At 37.1% G+C, this 20,945-nt stretch overlaps 1 protein-coding gene and 1 long non-coding RNA gene across 14 annotated transcripts in view; one reads left to right on the forward strand and one right to left on the reverse strand.

Annotated features, from left to right (window-relative positions):
• Positions 1 to 20,945, forward strand: part of LOC147834628 (uncharacterized) — a 282,404-nt gene that overhangs the window by 18,620 nt on the left and 242,839 nt on the right. For 11 of the 13 annotated variants that reach the window (XR_015502279.1, XR_015502278.1, XR_015502280.1 and 8 more), the window contains exon 3: positions 3,191 to 3,335. This is a non-coding gene — a long non-coding RNA (uncharacterized LOC147834628). Of the gene's footprint in view, positions 1 to 3,190; positions 3,336 to 5,267; positions 6,574 to 20,945 lie in introns of those variants that run through there. The other 2 variants (XR_015502275.1, XR_015502268.1) reach the window with 2 other exon arrangements.
• On the reverse strand, positions 42 to 17,593 carry itih3a.2 (inter-alpha-trypsin inhibitor heavy chain 3a, tandem duplicate 2). The gene is made up of 21 exons (XM_087273122.1): positions 15,886 to 17,593; positions 13,725 to 13,879; positions 13,542 to 13,646; positions 12,093 to 12,255; positions 11,430 to 11,540; positions 10,653 to 10,781; positions 9,142 to 9,258; positions 8,898 to 9,066; positions 6,861 to 6,977; positions 6,166 to 6,347; positions 5,903 to 6,088; positions 5,274 to 5,413; positions 5,037 to 5,191; positions 4,169 to 4,201; positions 3,967 to 4,032; positions 3,388 to 3,429; positions 3,199 to 3,312; positions 1,742 to 1,943; positions 1,415 to 1,587; positions 457 to 568; positions 42 to 372 (listed from the first exon to the last, which is right to left on the reverse strand). Exons 1-21 carry the CDS (start codon positions 15,991 to 15,993, stop codon positions 234 to 236), a joined length of 2,718 nt encoding a protein of 905 aa, XP_087129248.1. The 5' UTR covers positions 15,994 to 17,593; the 3' UTR covers positions 42 to 233.

Below are 20,945 nucleotides of genomic sequence, written 5' to 3' on the forward strand. Positions count from 1 at the left end.
AACCTCAATATTCGAACCAAAACATTTCAATTAAAGGCATGTTTGTGTAGGTGGTTTATTTCGTAGCTACTGAATGGCTTTTAATCCTATCAAAAACAGCTTTGTAATAGAGCTTTGTCAGATTCTGCAATACATCCAAACAACAACCATCACATATTACATACTTAAGACTACATAAAATCTAACAGTTAATTACTGTATAGTGCAAAGGTCAGTTAAAAGACAGATTTTGCCTATATTGTCTTGAAGAGTTCAGAGACGATGTAGTCCGTGTGAACTCCATCGATGAGTCCGGTGCCATTGTTGTGAATGAACCAGCAGGGCACGTCGTCTCCATTCTTCACATCCTGTCTGAAATCTCTCTTCCAGCCCCTGGAGCAATGGAAGAGTGAACATTTGCATGAATATTGTTTTTATACTCAAGTGTAAATTCATATTTATGTTCATTTTGTTCACCTGGTAACTGTGAGCTTGTTTCTTTTCACAAACATAACGGCATCTTGTTTATCGGCGTCCTTTCCTGGAAATAAGTCACTGACCTCAAAGTTTATGCCGTGGTAGAATTGACCTGCATTAAAATTTGACACCAAATGACACCGTTGGTAACTTCAGGATTAGAGTAAATGAACTGCACAAAGTAAAAGTGCAGTAATGTTGCAGAAAGATGCTGTTTTTTTGAAAGTTCTGTTTCAAGCCCTCAACACTTGACTCAAATATTGATCAATTAGGAACATTTCCCCTACTTTTATCTTTATGATTAGATTTTTCAACCCGCTCACAGTGAATCGTTTCATCCAACCCAAGCTCATTCTGGAAACGTAGCCCCGCGGACGTTTCTGGAGACCACGATTTACGTGGAGGTACGTAAAGGCCGCGTTTGGTTTTTTTTGTGCGAACGCTGCGGGGCGGTGTGGCGCCGCTCCGCCCCTTCTCTTCGCGTTCGCCTCCGAGTGGAGGGCTTTCCCGACGCAATCAGTTTGTCCGCCTAGCTAGAACGCGGCGGGATCCGAAAACGCGGTCGAAATCGAAGACGTGGGCTTTTGCTTTTTTTTTTTTTTTTCCGATCCGGCGGCTTTTCGCGTCAGAACGGCACGGGCGCAAACGCCGCACGCTCCTGAGAGGCGCCCGCCCGAGACGCAAAAAAGCGCGCACAGCGGCCTCTCGCAGATCTGCGAAAACAAAAAAACGCTCGAATACGTACCTCCCGGGACGTAAATCGCGGTCCGCAGAAACGTCCCCGGGGCTACGTTTCCACAATGAGCCCGAGTTGGTTACATCCCTACAGTTCAGTATAAACTATAACTAATTTATATTAGCATAAATATAAAAAATAATGAAAAAAAAGGCTTGGTTCCATCACAAAACATGGAAATGTGCCTATATTAGCAATTTAACTACAATCAATAAGATTTACCAAGAAGGCCATGGACATCTTGCGAAAGTTGGTGACTGTCTAAGGTGTAGAACCCAAGGTAGTCTTGATGATATGGATGTTTCCGCCATATTTTGTGCAGGATAATAAGAAACTTGACTGAGTTCTTTAGGGTCACTGTTAAACTTTGATCTTTGATCACCTGCAGGTCCATACTAGGAAAAAAAAAAAGGATTTAGCTCAAATTATGCTTATTTTAGAAGAATAGTTCACTCAAAAATGGCAGTCCTGCTATTATTTTGTATCAAACTTATATGTTTTATATCAAAGCTATCTATTTAAGTACTGTCTAATATAACTGGCACATACTTGAGTCCTTTTATTGTCCTCTTGTTCGTCCAGGAGAGTTTAGTCTGTTTTCCTCCTTCGGACACCCAGATCTCCTGTGTGCTCACCATCAGTCTGATACCCAATTTCTCATCAACAATCCCAAAGCGGCCAAAATAAGTGTGCAACTTGCTCCCTGGGATGATCTTCTTATCTCCGATGATCTGGCCATTCACCATGATGCCTGCATATGTATTTTTCACAAACATAAATAACAAAAAAATATAATAGAGGTCAAATCAAATCACTTTTATTGTCACATCATCAGCAGCACGTGTGCTATGATCAGTGAAAAGCTTAAGTGCTGGCTCCAGACAGTACTAAATACAGATTTAGTACAACGACAGTGCAAAATACAGACAGTGCGAAAAAAATGACTCGGAAAAAAATAGGACAATGTGAAATTGACAGCGATATGTACAATGAATAGGTGTCCACATAGTTTTAGGCAGTGTTGTTTCAAGTATGGATTGGTTGCAGTGCATGCTACATATTGATGGTGTGCAGTGAGGGGTATGGAAGAGTCTGTGTGTGGTGTGTTAAGTGTCCATCAGCCTGATAGTCTGAGGGAAGAAGTTTTCCTTCAGTCGGCTGGTGCGTGACCGGATGCTGCGGAACCGTCTGCCTGAGGGTAGCAGAGAGAAAAGTCTATGGCTTGGGTGGCTGGAGTCACTGATAATTCTCTTGGCTTTCATCATGCACCGCCTGGTGTAAAAGCTCACCTCTTACTACTTGTCCAGCATTTCACACAATCCTATCTAGGCCTTTGCAATTGCTGCTGATGCAGGTGTCCGATTTAATTGTTTCTGCGATGCGGATGATTCGGTATCAGTTCATTTACAGGTCATAACTGGTTATTACCTACTACTAACATAATTTATATCATATTGGCTATGTTGTGGCAGCTTGCAAGGTAAGTAAGCATGAGTAAATAAAAGAGTATAGATTCTCCACCCGAGCCCAGACTTGACCCCATGCAACCTGCGCACTTGGTCGGGCTGATATTTCCTGTCACTATCTTCAGGCTGGGCCAGGCCATGATAAATCATTTGTGTTTATTAGCCTAACTGAGTGGAAAGCTATACTATAATTAGAAATATTATATTAATATTTTAGCAAAGTCAGCCTAAGCAAGACGTGTGAGTCTGTAAAGTTGCACAATTCGCAATGTGTGTCTTGCACAGCAACGCTCTACCTCCTGCAACAGAATGCAGGGTTCCACACAATTTCTTCATGTTGTTCCATCACAAATTGATTAAGTTAACTTCATTTATTTTACAAATTTAATTTGATCGAACACAAAACAATTAAGTTTAAGAATTGGTTTGAATCAGCTAATTATAAATGGGTAGTTTGAACAAACAGCAAATACATTTCACAATATAATCACTATTATGTACATCTAAGCAGACTTTTCTTGTTTTGTGGCAGTGAATCACCTGTAAGCGGGTCTCTAACCAGGTTGAAAATGGTTCCAGGTTTGTCATCAATGTTGAAGCACAGAGCATCATTCTGATCTGGCAGCTCAATGATGAAATGTGGATCTCCGTCAACTGCGAAATCCAGAGAACAACAGGTAAAAGTTTTTTCTCTACTCTTCAGATTTTTCCAAACTATGCTCTTCTTACCTAAAGATGAAGGTGTTAACCTTCTTTGGGAAGCAGTGCCACCTTCATGAGTGTAGTTGTGAGACAAAAATGGAGACAAAGTTTTAATTCATTCAGGAATTTGGCATAATTCAGTGTATAGTAGCACAAGTTAAGATAACTCTTAATGGTTGCATTGCTCTTTATTGCATTTTCCATTCTCCTATTGCAAAACAATTGTATTGTATAGAATCCATTGACTTTTGCAATCTAGAGGTGTACAGTCCACAAGGAAACAAGGTAGGTTTACAAGGTAGGTAAGGAAGCTACTGCACCAAATATTTTCTAGGGAGAACTTTAACTTCTAATTTTCATTGAAGAAACATTGTTGAAGATAGGTTTGCTGAAGTTCATTAGACTTGTGGGGGTAATTGTTTTCTAAAATTTGTAAAGGTCTAAATTTACAAGGTTTATGTTGTTAGCTTATGTTGCGAAGATAATTTATAAACTAATTTCAAGAGGATTATTTTTGTACCTTTTTAAAAATGATTTAAGCTTTACACCAAACAAACAAACAAACAAACAAACAAACAAAACAAATGTATTTATATATATTCTTACCGAAAAGTGGAACTTGAGAATATTGTCTGAGACGTTGAGAAGTGCCAGTCAGCTGAGATGGAGCTCCTACATTTTTAAGGGGGTAGTAGAGAGATGGACAGAGAGTGTTCATTGCATAATTGCATTTGCATTATTTCAGTTTGTAGTAGCAGAAGATAACACGGTTCTTAAAGTCCACAATGAAGACTGAATGAATATATACTCATGCCAGCTTGTGGTATGTCCTCACGCTGCTCTGTGAATAAAGAAAATGAACAGTTTTAATATGTGACAAGCACCCATGTAGGATATTTTGGCTTCAGATGATCTCGTTTTTAGGGCATCAGTTCTCATGCCTTGAAAGTCAATATTATAATACTATTTCCAGAGATTAGTGTCAATATTGCTGTTTCTGTTGAATTGCAAAACCATCATATGTGGTATAACCATGTATAGATGGCAATATTACTGGATTGTACATGACTTCCAGGAATTTAGAGATGTAGCAATTAATTTGTTCAAAATATCATTGTGTTGTAGAGGGAATGTTTTAAAAACTTTTGCATTAAAGACATTACCATTTAAGTAGGATAGAGACGTTATCATTGTGTTTTTGTTGAAACATTTTAAAAATGTTTTAAATAACATTATTTAAACATTAATATAACAAGAGGATTCTAAGAATATTTAAACATAACGTTTTTATAACTTAGTGGGAACGCTATAGAAAAACTGTCTCAGAACATTAATATAATGGGGAATGGCACAATTTAATAACATTTTAAATAACGTTATTAAAACATTAAAATAATAGAAGAATGAAATGTTCTAAAAACACTTTAATAACATTCTTATAACCAAACAATAACGTTAATACAAAAAACTGGACATTTTAAATGTTCTTATAACGTTCAAACAAAATGTTTTTAGAACTTAAAGGTAACGTTACAGGAACAGTTTTGATAATATGAAATTGTTAGCTGGGTATCTTAACATTAAACAGCAGATACACATTTGAAAGTGCAGGAATAATGGCAGAGTCTTCATTATTGAACAGACTCTACCTTTAAAGTTCAAAAAAAGACTAATACCTTCAGTCAGCTTGTCAGCAACGAGTGTTTCTTCATCGTCAGTTTGTGGTTTGGTGACCACCATGGAAGTAAGCGGTGTGACAAAGTTATACCTTAACGAAAGGCTCAGAGCTTCAGCTGTGGTGTTCTCCTTGTCTTCTGGAGAACATTTCTCTCTGTTAACAATTTGGAAAAAGGTATTAATTTTGTCAGTATTAGATAACAGTTGAATTATTTGAGCTCATGTTTCAGGCTGACCTTTTATCCAGAAGTTGCTGAATGGTCAAATATGCCCACAGTCGCTCAATGAAATCTCCAAAGATGTACTCCTGCTCCGGGAACACACTGTCCCACTCTTCAGCAATCGCTACACCCTGCATCACAAACTGGTCTTCCAACTGAAATGGGTTATACGGGTCTTATGGAATGGTCCAATTAAACCTCATACAACAGTTAAAGGTCTTGTGAAGTACTTTGACATATACATTCAATATTTGACGTAATCTCAACTGCATCATAAAAAGAGGGCGGGACATAGTGTAGCTCCTCCTCTTTAAAACAGTCAATAGTGTTTGGCCAGTGAGAGTGGTTGAGCTCAAGCACATCAAATGTGGAGCGTTTTAAAGGGGGTGAGGCATGTCAGATTTCTAAAGAGCATTTGATTGGTCAGACGATTTGATGAGAAACTTAAAATTTGAGATGACGAATAAAATAAATTGTTGATACATTTAGGTGACGGTGTACATGTATATATTGGTTATGTATCTTCTACACGAAAATGTGGGTGCACACTAACTTTATAGATATAAAAATGAGCAATGCTAATACTGACGTCTAAAATTCTTTATTGTAATTTCAAGAGACCTTTAATACTTAGCTTTTCTTACCCCATTTGCAGATACTTCAGTCGGAAATGTATTGATCTCCAGTTCTTGTAGGCGTCCAGCTACCACTATCTCTGAGCCCTTGAAGAAATGTCTAAAGTGGCTTTGCGTCACGTCTGTTACAGCGTTGTCAGGGTAATTTAGATTAACCTCTATGAGAAGTGGAGTAGCCACTTCTTCATAAAAACCCTACAGAGAAAGGAAATCATTCAGGACCTGCATATCATCTGAATTATTTCACTGTTTGAGAATCAGTTCTACTGTACCTGTAATTGAAGCGCAGCGTCCGAAGCCTCATAGACTCTTCGAGCAAGTCCATCATTCTGCTTGGCCAGCGTATCGAGCAGAATGTAGTCCAAATCATAGCCAAAGCCCAAACAAAAGAGACTCATGCTTCCATTAATAGCATTTCGGACATTTTCTTGGATTTTGGACAGGTCTTGCTCCCCTTAAAAACAATATTCAGTGCATATCAATATAATTGAATATTTTGGCTTTCAAAAGCAGAGGTATTCAAACATATTTGTCCAATTATAATTGAACATTTTTAATGCTACAAAAAATATTTAGATTATTTTGGGTGGTGATTTGGTCTTTGATCAGGAGTTGATTTCTGTTTAGGGACTGTAAAATTGCAAATACAGAAATCAGTAGATAAAAAGAAAGTCTACAATCAAAACAATGGTGTGTGGTATATTATAATAGCTTTAAAATTCACTTCATTTAATTTCAACATGGATGTGTGTGATGTAGATTGAAGAACAAAAGGTTAAAATAAATTATGTTGTCAAGCTGCATGGGTAAATCAGGGTTTGGATCCCTGCTGGACACTTCTAAACACACAATAAAGACATTATTATTTGACTTAATATTACTTGCTTATTAAATTTTAAAAATAATTTTTACAAAGTAAATGCATTTTAAAATACTTTAGTATGTTCAAGGCAAAGTCAATACAAACCAGAACTGGGTTGTCCATCTGTTAGAAGGATTATCATGGACATGTTTGGGAAAGAAGCACTTTTTTCTGAGGTAAGCATGTCCACCGCGTACAAAATTCCCTTGTTAATATCAGTCACTAATGAAAAAGAGAGAATATTTCAATATAGTGACAGTAATGTAACTTTGGCATTCAGTGTGTGGAACAGTAAAGATTTTCCTTGCACTAACTAGATACACTTTATGAACAAAAGTATTGGCAAAACTATGTGCTAAATACAACCCTAAATCAGAAAAAAGTTGGGACATTTGGAAAACAAAAATAAAAAAAAGAAAGTAGTGACTTGTATTTCAATGAAGAAAATACAACAAACATAATTTATCGTGTTCCTCGTGGTATTTATTTATTTATTTTATTTTTTTTTTAAAGGTATTCCAATTTAGTTCTTGCTACACATTTAAAAAAAATGTCAGGACAGGAGCAGTTTAGGGCTAGTAATCAGGTCAATCGGTAAAATAATGATGTGATTTAAAACACGTGATGTCAACAGGGGATTGTAATTTGGTACAAAAGCAGCATCCAAGAAAGCTTTAGAGCTTTAGCAGCAAAGGTGGGCAGATAATTGCCAGTTTGCCAATAAATGCATGAGAAAACAATTGAAATGTTTAAAAAAAATGTTGTTCTTCAAAGAAAGAGAGGAAGACATTTGGATATTTCACCTTCAACAGTGCAAAACATCGTTAAGCACTTAAATTCCTCCAGATTCCTTGAATCTTTTAAAGGACATGGCCGCAAGCCTAAGCTAAACCACCGTGATCCCTAATCCCTTAGGTGGCACTGCATCAAGAATTCTCATTCATCTATAAGCCAGATCACCACATGAGCTCAGGACTGCTTTGGCAAACCTTTGTTAAGTATCACAATATGTAGTTACATCCACAAATGGCAGTTAAAGCTGTACTGTTCTAACAGGAAGCCCTATGCTAAGAAGTCCAGAAGTGCCTTCAACTTCTTTGGGCTTGGAGGCATCTGGGATGGACCATTACACAGCAGAAACCTGTACTGTGGTCAGACGAATCAGCATTTTAGGGACAAATGGAAGCCATGTGCTCTGGACAAATGAAGAAAAGGATCATCCAGACTGTTACCAGCAACATGTCCAAATGCCATGGTTAGTCATGGTTGCATTTGCTGTGGTGGCACCATTGATGCTGGAAAGTACATAGAGATTTTGGAGCACAATATGCTGCCTTCTTTTCCAGGGACTCCCATGCAAATTTCAACGACAATAAAAAAATCACATTCTGCGCACATTACGAAGTCCTGGCTGTGGAGGAAGAGGTTAGAGGTACTTGAGTGGCCTGCCTACAGTCCTGACCTGTCTCCAATAGAGAATGTGTGGCGCATTTTGAAGCAGGAAGAAAAAATGGACAAAATTACTCCTGAAACACTTCACTACTTGGTGTCTTCAGTCCCTAAATGTCTTTAAAGTGTCGTGCAAAAGAATGGCAACATTACAAAGTGATAAAGGCTTTACTGTTACAACTATGTTGCAAGAACCAAAATTGGAATACGTGTTCATTTAAAAAAAATAAAATAAAAGAAAACAAATAAAAATCATAATGAACACAATGAATAATTTTTGTTGTGTTGTCTGCAATGAAATACAAGTCAAAGTAAATTTACAAATCGCTACTTTCTTTTTATTTACATTTTTCTATACTGTCACAATTTTCCGATTTGAGGTTGTAGTGCCTTTCATTTGTATAACAACATTAATCATCGGGAGGCGGCATAATTCCTTTCATGGGAGTTTGCTTTTACAATCGAAAATAAATAAAGTAATCCAACATCAGTGCCTGATAGCACCGTCCCGTCCGCTACATAAGCAAAACTGTGAGTGTTGAGTGCTTGAAGTATCAAACATTCCACACTTCATAAATGTATATAATATTTCAGTGTGATTGCACTACTATTACTATTTATCCTACAAAATGTCGTCGAATAGTGCATAAGTACGTGATTTGGGCCACACCTTAAAATTTGCTTCATACTTACTAGATCTTGCATTAATAGTCTGAACATACTCTTTTGCTTCTGTCACATTTTCAGGTGTAGCTTTGCTAAGGGATGGTCTCCATGACTCTATAACGTCATCAAACGTGACCAGCCCAAAGTAATCATCTTCATGCAATTCACTTAGTATTGTCGTCAGAGCCTCTTGAGTCTGCTAACAGATAAACAGATGATTCAAATGCACAAACGTAGAGGAAATGTATGGTAAAACAATTTCTAGACTTGCCTGTTTCATCTTCTCTCCCATCATAGAGCCACTCCTGTCTATCACAAATACCACATTCTTAGGCATTTGTGGTAAACCTTCGGGGGCAAAAAAGTGCACAAAGTAGCCATTTACTATCTGAAACAGAGAAGCATGAGAACAACATCTGAATAAGGCAGTTTTAATAAGTAATACGCAGGCATACACATAATCTGCACCCACTAAATGTAGCAAATTTTCATTGATTTTTAAATGGTGTTTTTGTTGTTGCATGTTGTGCTTGAAAATGTGCCACATATTCTCTATTGGAGACAGGTCAGGACTGCAGGCAGGCCAGTCAAGTGCCTGTATCCTCTTCCTCTGCAGCCAGGACTTTTTAATGAGGTCTGCTCTATTAAAGAGATTTCTTGCGGCGCGGGAATAAATTTCCTAATAAAGCGCGGGAGCGGTCGGCAACTGGTGTAATTTTGGACGGGAGCGGTCTAACAATATTGCTCCTGACTCCCAAGCGAGCAAGTACACGTGTGTGTGTGTGTTTATACAGACAGCTTGTTGTAGGTTGTCTGGACTCTGTATAGCTGGGTGGTCTTCGGTTTGTCAAAGTAGTCCTGAGCCCATGTGGCGATATCGCTTATAGATAAATGAGGAGTCTTGATGCAGTGCCGATAGAGGGATCGGAGATCATGGTAGTTCAGCTTAGGCTTCCGCCCTTATCCTGAAATTCCTCCAGATTCCTTGAAACTTTTGAGGATGTTATGCACTGTTGCAGGTGAAATATCCAAATTTCTTCCTACCTTCTTTTAAGATTTTTTTTTTTTTACTTTTCATTAATCTTCTTACATATTTGTTGGCAAACTGGCGATCCTCTGCCCATCTTTGCTCCTAAAGGACTTTCTTGGAAGTTGCTTTTTGTTCCAAATCAAAATTACAATCACCTGCTGACATCACCTGTTTCAAATCACATCATTATATAACAAATATACCTGAATACTAGCACTACATTTTGAAACAAACTAACAAACAAACAAAAAAAGCCAATAAAAATCTTGAGGAATATATTTGATGTTTGTTGTATTGTCTGCAATGAAATACAAGTCAAATTTAAGTTTAGAAATCACTGCTTTCTTTATTATTTGCCTTTTTAAACTTTTCCTGCCTTGGGGTTGTATATTTATTTAGTTTTTATATTAATTTCAGTTATGTTATTGGATATGCAAATGTTTATATGATTTATGTACAATGCAGTTTGTAAAGTCATATTTTAGTAGATATATGAGAGGCTTGCTTTGTTTACCAAACTAGTCTTTCTAATTGAATTTGCATTGCAAACCTTAAAGTTTTTTTATTTATTTCTTGTTTAGTTTTTAATTACTGTACTCATATTTTTTAATTTCTTTAAATTTTTTAAAATTATTATCATTTTTTTTTTACAAACTTCTGTGCAGAAATGGCACAAAATATCAGCATATTCTGTGTGGCTCTGGTAGTTACTAAGTAATTCATTGTGAAAATTGGCTTTAATAGTATTGTACCTGTATTTCACCTATATCTTGTGCATGGTTCACGTCATACTTTATGAATAAATCTCCATCAATCAGCGTTGCTTCACAATTGGAGCATTTTTTCTGCTGATCCAGTGTTGGTGAGAAGTACACATGTGCCTGAGGAGAAACACAAGGGATCAGTGTTATGAGAAGAGCAGTAAAATGTTTACTCTAGTAGTTAAATGTGTTTTACTTTCAGGCTCTTTGCTGATCAAATGTCTTTTTATAGGGATAGTTCACCCAAAAATTTAATTCTGTCATCATTTACTCAACCTATATTTTTTCAAACTTTGAGTGTCTTCTTTCTTGAAACACAAATTAAGATAAGAAAAGATAAGAAAGATAAGAAAGCCGAAAACCTGCAACCATTGACTTCCATTGTAGTTGTTTTCTGCTATGAAAGTGAATGGTTACAGGTTTTTAGCTTCATTTAAAACGTCTTCTTTTGTGTGTAACAGAAGAAAGTAACTTAAAGGTTTGAGGGGGAGTAAATAATACAGTTACAGAGTACATTTTCATTTTTAGATGAACTGTCCCTTTAATGCTATTAAAAATTCACTTTGTTTAAAATACGAAGTATTTAAAAATGTCACGTGGTTGGGATTTACTCAAACGAACTAAACTCATCTCAAGATGACATGATAAGATTAAAAGAAATTAGTTTGCAGTGGCATAAGATATAAAGTTCGTGGCATAATGATATCGCTGTTCATATACTGTCATGCATTACTTTGATTTGTCCCTTCTTAGAATTTTAATTCTAACCTTTTTATCAGTGACTGTTTTCTTTACTAGAGGCAGCAGCTCATTGGTGATGAATGTTCCGTTGACGTCCAGAAATGCGATTCCTTTAGGTTCATAGATATCTACCACAATCTGTGGATAAGAGACAATACTAATGTAACATAGTCGACAATAGTTAAACATTTGACTGAAAATATCCACATAGCAAAATTTCTCTGGCCCACACAGTCAGCTTTTGCTTGGCCCACATGCCGCGGTGAATTACCATACATGACTGGACCAAGTCTAGCTTTCAGACAAGGTCCAAATATGGATCATATCTGGCCAAGTCTCAGCTAAGTAATAACACAACTAGCCCTGATATGTTGGTGTTTTACGACTGCAATATCATTGATAAACTCATAAAGCGTTGCCCTTTAGGCATGCTATGGGCATGGTTTTACTCGAAGCTACGTGATTGGTAGAATTTTTTTCTCTCCTCAAAAACAATGTATGTGTATTTTAAATGTGGGTCAAGCTTACAAGGCAAATTTTACATCTGACCCAAGTCTTGAGTGCAGCCTTAAAGACAAACCTGAGCCATGTATGACCCACATGCTGTATGTTATGTCAGTGCTGGATGAATGCCTGCTTTATGCAAAATCTGGGCCAGAATTCTTTGCTACCAGGGTTAAAATGATGAACCTCAAAGTTCTGAACCAGCTGTTTGGGTCGGACACCTATCATGATCTCATAGCTGCCGAGACGCCTCTGCAGCAGCTCTTCGTAAGTAAGAGTGAATGTCACACTGCTTTGTGCTGCGATGTTGACCGACACCGAGAATTTCTCCATGTGCCTTCCCGAAGCCCTGAAAAAGCATAAACAAGTCTTATTTCTGGTAAAAAGATTAGCAAACATCAAAAAGCAAGTCAAAATTATTAGCCCTCTTGTGCTTTATTTATTTTTTCTTTATCAAATATTTCCCAAATTATATTTAACAGAGCAAGGAATTTTTCACAGAATTTCCTATAACATTTGTTTCTTCCGGAGAAAGTTTTATTTTGGCTAGAATAAAAGCAGTTTATAATTTTTTTAACAATTTAAGGTCAGTACTGTTAGCCCCCTTAAGCAATATTATTTTGGATTGTCTACTGAACATACCATCGTTATACAAAAGCCCCTTTCACACATACACACCTTTCCGGAAAATTACCGGCAATTTTCCGGAAAGATGTGTATGTGTGAACAGGTCCTTTTTGAAAACACCGGTAAATTCGTTCTGGCTATTTTTTGGGAAGAGAAGTTGTGACATTACTGGTAATTTGCCGGAATGCTGCGCTGTGTGAACGCAGAAGGAAGATTGCCGGAAAGAGCGTGTGCACGTCTAGAGCGTGCTGACGTGAGACGTCTGCTTTAGCCAATCAGAACAGTCAGACGCATTCACGTCCGCGCGGTTTATGAGAATAAAAGCCTTTGAATATTTTTCCAGACACATTTAGCTGCTAGAAATTAGTCAGATATCGATTATATGTTCATCTTAATGCCAACCGTGTTAATAATTATCGATAAGATGCTCATGATAAGCTGCTGTTTGTTTACCTTCAAGCTTTTCGTGTGCCCGTGAAACAGCCCGTGAGCGCCAGCACACACACATATCATGTACATCTCGACATGCTAAAGTGTTTCTCTATGTGTTTTCATCGAAGTAGTTCACAACCCTGATCCGTCCACAAAGTTTGTGATGTAGTCAAATGTTTACAAATACAAGCGCAGCCGTTTAGAGCTCATTTCTGGTGAATGATGTCAGAATTTACCGGTATTTTGGAATGGATGTGTGAATGCTCTTTTCCGGAAAAATTCCGTAACGTCCTCGCCTGTGTGAACAGCGCTTTTTTGATTCTACCGGTAATGTCGTTCCGGACATTTTCCATATATTTACCGGTATCACTGTGTGAAAGGGGCTAATGACTTGCCTAAATGCCCTAACTTTCCTAATTAAGCCTTTAAATGGCACTTTAAGCTGAATACTAGTAAGAGAAATTGGGGAAAACAAAATACCAGGGGGCTTATAATTCAAAAAGGCTAACAATTCTGACGTCAACTGTACGTGTACTTAGTTAGCATGCCAGAAATTCAGCGTTGATCTGTACTTACTTAACCAGGCCAGCAGTTTGACCGGATATCACAGCGCTCTCATACTTCTGCCTGGCCTGCTCTTTTTCCTTCACCTCACTTACATATATCCTGTTCTCGATCTCTCTGAAAAACAAACACTGAGTGTCTTACAGTTGCAGTTGCAGTATATTAATAGCTTGTTTAACCAAAGGAAGGACTAACATGCTAAAATTGGTTATGAAGGCCGTTTTGGGTAAGTCCACCTCAAAGAAGACTTCTTGTGATGCGTTGGCTGTGTTCAGTGCTCTGGTGGTCATGACGGTGTGAGCAAAACGAGACGCAACCTTGCAGTCCACTCGCATGCTTTGCAGTTCAATCTGAGAGAAACAGTACGAGAATTCACTGTATATTTATATTTACAGTGTATATATAACTATATATTTAAAGTACAGATGAACGCAGAACTAACCGTATTGATTTTGTTAGCTCACATTGTTGGTTTTGTGGTGAACAATTCATCTGTGCATGTCATTAAGAAAAAAAACAATTGTTTGCCCAATTTTCAATCTAAAATTAAAATTTGATTGCACTTCCTGTTTGTTTTGAGTTAAATTATCAGATTAGGTCTGTCTAAGGTAGTGGGCACGGCTAACATACTTAACCGATGTATAATCATGTCATCAAGACAGGACGTGCGCAAAGCAACCAGGAATAAAAGGTCTGTTCAGTTCACTAGGATCATCAATCATCATCAAATGTGATCAAGAGTTAGTTTTACAAGTTTGAAACGTTTTAAAACAGTGCATGTGTGTAATGAATTACAGAAATTTACTTCAGCTTTACTTAATCAGCACAGCTGCGTGTCAGAACAATTATAAAAGAAGACGCTTCAATCCCGCTTTGTGGACGTTAAATCAGGTTTGTTTTGTACATTAACATAACAGATCTCCATACAGCAGTGGATATTAACCTGTATTCTGTCACATTTGCATACAAAAATAGTGCAAAGCTAAACGCGCACGCTGTGTGTGTGTGTGCTGTGTTATGTGTGTATCTGTGTGGTTGCGCGTGAATTTTGTACTGACATTGTGTGTGACTCATCGTTACAACTCAACAAGTATTTCTCACAAACGCTATGTGAGATTTTCTTCCTTTATGTCTGTCGTCTAAATAATCCGAGGAAGGAGGTTAAGGCATGCAAAAAAGGCACGTAGAAACGGTGGGCGGGGAGGACTAGCCTTAAAGGTGCAGTACAACAAAACCGCTACCTGATGCAAAAAGGTATAAAAGGTATAATAAAAAATCTGATGGGTGTTTTGAGCTGAATTTTTACAGACACATTCTGGAGACACAAAAGACTTTTAAATCTGGTATTGAATCTGAAAAAAGGGGTAACCTAGGTGCCCTTTAAAAAATGACTTTGCCTGCGTCTTGAGTTGAACCAACACAATTCTTAAGTTTTTTTTTTTTGGACAACTTAATTGTTTTGTGTTCAATCCACTTAATTTTTTTATTATTAAGTTAACTTAATCATTTTGTTTTGGCACAACATAAAGAATCTCTGTGGAACCCAATATTTTTTACAGTAAATATTCTGAGCCTTCTGGTAACTTTGCAATCTCGGGTGTGATTCATCTTTTTGTCATCACTATTCACTTAAGTTGTCTTAAAAAGTGCAGCTTTTTAGAAAGTAAGTAACTTAAAGGTTTGAGGGTAAGTAAATAATACAGTTACAGAGTACTGTACGTTGTCCTGAAGTGTGTTATACTGGTTTATAAATTAGTGAGTGACATTTAACTGTATTATAGGAAAAAAAATTGAAATTACTAATGTTTTGCTTCTTACACTTTACATACCTGAAACTTGCCTACAGCACTTATTCATTGTTGCTCTCATAGTTGTTTAAGTTGCTTCCTTGTACTCATCTGTAAGTCGCTTTGGATAAAAGCGTCTGCTAAATGACTAAATGTAAATGTAAACATTTTTATGAAAACAAATATTTCTTTTTTTTGGTAACAGTTTAGTTTAGGTCACGACTCACGGTTATAAACAAACAATTGACTAACACTGCTAACTTAAGCTACTAATTAGCTGTTTAGCAATAGTTGGTAAAGTAGAAGTTGGGTTTAGGTTTTGAGTAGAATTAGGGATGTAGAATAAGATCATACTTTATAACTACCAATGAACAGGTAATAACTTACAATAGGCCGGTAACAAACCAGTAGTTAACAGCATGAATTTTAATCTTAACAAACGTGTTACCATTTTTTTTTTTTGAAAGAAACAAACAATTGCTCTTTTAAGCCATATATATTCTTGATAAAAAAAATTTAAGAAAATAAAAAGCATGAATGCACTGAAGCACAGTATTGATAAACCATACCTGTTTTGCAGAGTTTTTGCTGTCATCTTTGATTGTGACTTGAGCTTTGGCAATGAAAATCAAGCAAAATAACACAAACATCCATAGCATGACTTTCACTGCAGACATGGTGAAATCTGGGTCCTGAATGGCTTTAGACTGACTCCAGCTCTGTTGATGTTCTTAAATGAGAGTGAAAAGAGAGAGACAGATGAATGAGCGCCTGTGTGTGTTGTACATACGGTTTGCCAAAGGGGTGTGTGAATGTGCCCAATAATCTGGTACTTTCTACAGTGCTTACCCACTCCCTCCACCCGAAACAGCAGAATTCACATTTAATGACCAATTATGGCCAACTAAATAATTTTCTAGATTACCATTCAAATATGAACCACTCAATAGTATACAGTAGGGAAAATCAGTAATGAACACGTCAGCATTTTTCTTAGAAGACATATTTCTAAAGGTGCCGTTGACTTGAAATGTTCACCGCATGTTGGAAATAACCAACAAAATCCATACATGCAAAGAAAACAAAACAAGTCAAAACTTTACAAATGAAGTTATGTGTAATAACATGAAATGACACAGGGAAAAAATATTGAACACATGAAGAAAGGGAGGTGTAGAAAGGCAGTAAAAGCCCAGACAGCAGCTGAAATCTCTTACCAGTTCTTTAGTAACCCTCTCCCCTTTCTCGGTGTAAATGAATATCAGCTGCTTCAGTCCAACATCTACATTAGCAGGAGGATGAAGATGAAACCAGGGTGGACATTTCAGCAAGACACTGATCCAAAACATAGCCAAGAAAACTCTCAAATACTTTCAGAGAAAGAAAATCAAGCTGTAGAACGGCCCAGCCAATCACCTGACCAATAGAGAATACAAAATAAAGCTCAGATGTGATGGACAAGACTCATAGAACCGTCAAGATTTGAAGTCACCCCTGAACAAATCATGTAACTTCATTCTCCATATGGGGGTCGTCTTAAGGCTACCATCACCAAAAAGCCTTTAATATAAAGTATTAAATATATTTCAGTGTTTTGTTTTATTGTTTGGGTTTTTACCAAAAATCTCGTTTACTTCTAACTTAACCCTTAGAAATATTAATCCGTAAAATTTACGGTAAGAAAACGGCAGCTGTGGTTGCCAGTACTTTACCGTTAAAAACATGGTACAAACCATAAAAGTAATTTTTCATTTTCATGGGAAATTACCGTATTTTATTAATTTATAGACGTAATATGTCTGTATTTTGAAAGATCAACATCTACACATCTTTTGTTACACAGTTAGACACGTTAGCACACCCACATGCAGGTGGTGATTAGGAAGTTACATAATGAGCCAATGCTCATCACAATCAGCTTTTCCCACAAGCAAAAATGAGTATCAGCATATAGAAGGTGCTCAGTGTCATTCACACAGCTACTAAACACCAGTATGGTAACACACAAAAAATTAAAGTCATGAAATAAACATTATTTATCAACATTAGATGTAACATAAATCTCTCATGTGCATTACTGATGGGGAAACAACTAAAAAGATCCATATTAATGTCAACCAAATGCATAAAAAGTAATGTGCCATGCAGGGAATTCTGGGAAAGTCAATTTACGGTTATTCGCTGTATATATTAAGGAAACATACAGTAAACTAGGTTACGGATTTGTACTGTAGCATTTTTGTTTTTTACCGTTGAAATCACGGCCATTTTTTACAGTGCAGGAAGAAAAAAAAAACACATGATGTGTTATACTCATTTTCCCCATTGATATTGTCACTGCAGAATTTTTATATCATGACATGTAAATAAGCGGATCACTCAAGATCAGGTCCGTGTCCCCATCCGTGTGTGTATACTGTAGATGTTGTCGTTGTGTGTTTGTTGTGTCATATAATTTCCTATGTGTTGTGTTCCATGTGTTTATGTCATGTGATTCCTTTGTTCTGTTTTCCTGCCGTTTGTTAATGTTCATTAGTTCCACCAGTGTCACATCCCTGTATGTATTCAGTTCAATCATGTTTTGTGTATTTATCCCCCTGAGTTTATTAGTTCTTGGTCCAGTATTGTATTGTCACATCTCCTTGTCCTACCTGCGCTTTGTTCCATTGCCTGTTGTGAGTGTGTCTTTGTAAATAAATATGTTTTTTTTTATAGTTCCTGAGAGCTGTGTGTTTATGAGTGAGTACACTATGACAGTCAGGCATCTAAGGGGAATTTTTACCTGTGATTTAGGTGTACTGTTTTCAAGTAGCGATTTGAAACTTGCGAGTACAGAATAACTCTGTGTACAATATCTCTCAGTTAGTTAAACAGCCACTTGTGTAGCACACCCCCAGGTCCTAATACCTGGATGGATAGCATCCAAAGCAGCGAAAATCTTGGGCTGTTGACAATATTAAACATGTGTTTTTCTCTGGTGAGTCCACATTCACTGTCTTTCCCACATCTGGGAGAGTTACGGTGTGGAGAAGCCCCGAATAAGGGTACTAGACTTGTTGCATGGCCAGACTGAGGCATGAGGGTGGATCAGTGATGGTTTGGGCTGCATATCCCTAGGCCCAATACTTGTGGTAGATGTACTTGTCACTGCCAAAGACTTCCAGACCATTCTGGTGGACCATGTGCACCCAATGGGTCAAACATTGTATCCTGAAAGCAGTGTCGTGTATCAGGATGGTAATGCACCACTACACACAGCAAGACCGGTCACTGAGTGGTTTGATAAACATGAAAGTGAATTGAAGTGAACATCTCCCATGGCCTGCACAGTCACCAGAACCAAATGTTATTGAGCCCCTTTAGGGGTGTTTTGGAGGAGCGAGTCAGGAAAGGTTTTCTTCCACCACGCAGTTACCTGGCCCTTATTCTGCAAGAAGAATGGCTCAAAATGCCTCTGACTACTATGCAGGACTTGTATCTTGTATCTTGAAAGCAGTTAGGCAAGGATAACCAGTCTAACTTGTTGGATTCAGATCAGACCAATCTACCTTTTATTTTATGCAACTGACTGAAAAGGTTACCAACAATCTTGAAAAAAAGGAAGATTTTTAAGACTAGTCCAAATAGTTTACACAGCTGGCCAGTGATGTGGAGTGTTAACGTGTTATCGCTCTATCATACCATTGCAGATGTTTTCTGTGGTCTTCTTAGAAATGATTTAAACCCTCGCTTTGCCTGAATAAGTCACACAGAAGCTCTTATTTATTATAAATACCTCTAACAGTCCACCTCTATACTGAACTGTGTGTTCTGAAAGAGAGTTAATGTGTTGTAAATTTTACAGAACAGCAGCCAAAGGACAAGTAATCAAGCTGCTGAGAGAAATGAGAGGGATGAAGGGTGTCAATGAGTCTGTTCATGGTTTTCGGGACTTCAGTGTGTCATGTCTGCTCGGCATTGCTAGGGTGCAAGTGTTTGTGTGTGTTTGGCTTTTCTCGCCACTCCCTTTTTAACAAGGCTGAAGTCAGATATGATGTCATTCTTCGAAAGGTAAACATTCAGTCCACGCTAAAGCAGCAGAGCTCAATTTTTAATATTTTTTATGAGATCTACAGTCATCTAGCTCCTCTTTTTTCCCCTCTTGGGCCTTTAAAATCTATAGGGTGGCACAATGTAAAGAAAATAAATTGCACTATAAAACAATATCCGGAAATTAGCAGGTTTTTATATTTTGTGATTGATGATTTTTAAATAGTTTTGAATTGTGTTCAGGGTCATTGATTGTCCTCCAACTTTTAACCTTTAAAAGTTTTAAAAAGTAACTTTTATTGACATTTTTAGTAGTCTTAAGTGCTATATTGTCTGGGTTGGTGTTGTATATTATGCCACAAAAACCTTGTAATAAATTGCGAGTGCATTTTCTGTTATTTAAAAACTTATGTCTCTATATATTATTTATTATTACTGGTGTAACAGATCACAAATCTCACGGTTCGGATCACAGTACGGTTTTTGAGTCATGGATCGGACCAGCAAAAAGGAACGAAAGTAATGTCATTTGCTTTCCATTTATACAAAAATATTGGTTTTAACAAACAGAACTTAGAACCTATAATTTTAATTAAAATAAAAATCAAGAAATCAAGAACAGCTGAAAAAAAAGAAAAATATTCAATACGAAAAATTATCTTTGCTACTCTTGCTGATAAAGCAAAATATAGAAATCTAACATCTTGTACAGCATATTATACTTATTTTCAATTCAACAATTCACACATTCACTCCAAAGAGTTTAATTTTAGCCTCATCAGACCAGAGAATTTAGTTTCTTATGGTCTTAGAGTCCTTCAGATGCCTTATGGCAAATTCCTGGCGGGGAGTGGCTACCATCTGCCCACTCTACCATGCAGGCCTGATTGGTGGATTGCTGCACAGATGGTTGTTCTTCTGTAAGGTTCTCCTCTCTCCACAGAAGAACGCTGAAGCTCAGACAGAGTGATTATTGGGAGTTATAGATCAACTCCTTGACTAAGGCCCTTCTCCCCCAATCACTCAGTTTAGATGGCCGGCCAGCTCTAGGAAGAGTCCTGGTGGCTGCAAACATCTTCCTCTTACAGATGATGGAGGCCGTTGTACTCCTTGGAACTTTCAGAGCAGCAGAAATGTTTCTGTAACCCTCTCCAGCCTTATGCCTCGAGACAATCCTGTCTCGGAGGTCGACAGACAATTCTGACAATACAGATAATATATTTTTTTTGGAGAAAGTCTTATTTGTTATGTCGGCTAGAATAAAAGCTATATTTAATATTGTAAAAAACAAATTTGGATCCATATTATTAGCCCCCTTAAGCAATATTTTTTTCGATCTACAGAACAAATTATTGTTATACAATGACTTGCCTAATTACCCTAACTTACCTTATTAACCCAGTTAACCAAGTTAAGCCTTTAAGTTGCACTTTAAGCTGAATACTAGTATCTTGATAAATATCTAGTCAAATATTTCTTACTGTCATCATGGCAAAGATAAAACAAATAAGTTGTTAGATGTGAGTTATTAAATCTATTATTTAGAAACGTGTTAAAAAAGTTAAATGTTAAAAAGAAATTGGTAAAAAAAATTATAAAA

The sequence above is a fragment of the Danio rerio genome, chromosome 11 (assembly GCF_052040795.2).
Source record: "Danio rerio strain M-AB ecotype USA chromosome 11, GRCz13ab, whole genome shotgun sequence".
Classification (NCBI taxonomy): domain Eukaryota; kingdom Metazoa; phylum Chordata; class Actinopteri; order Cypriniformes; family Danionidae; genus Danio; species Danio rerio.

What these genes read in the sequence shown, in the direction of transcription:
- itih3a.2 (XM_087273122.1), bottom strand. Translation starts at nt 15,993, where the DNA reads ATGTCTGCAGTGAAAGTCATGCTATGGATGTTTGTGTTATTTTGCTTG. An exon ending in CTGAAGTATCTGCAAATGGG is followed by an intron (nt 5,414 to 5,902) that starts GTAAGAAAAGCT and finishes AACCCATTTCAG; the next exon opens with TTGGAAGACCAGTTTGTGAT. An exon ending in AGATGTCCATGGCCTTCTTG is followed by an intron (nt 569 to 1,414) that starts GTAAATCTTATT and finishes ATTTTAATGCAG; the next exon opens with GTCAATTCTACCACGGCATA.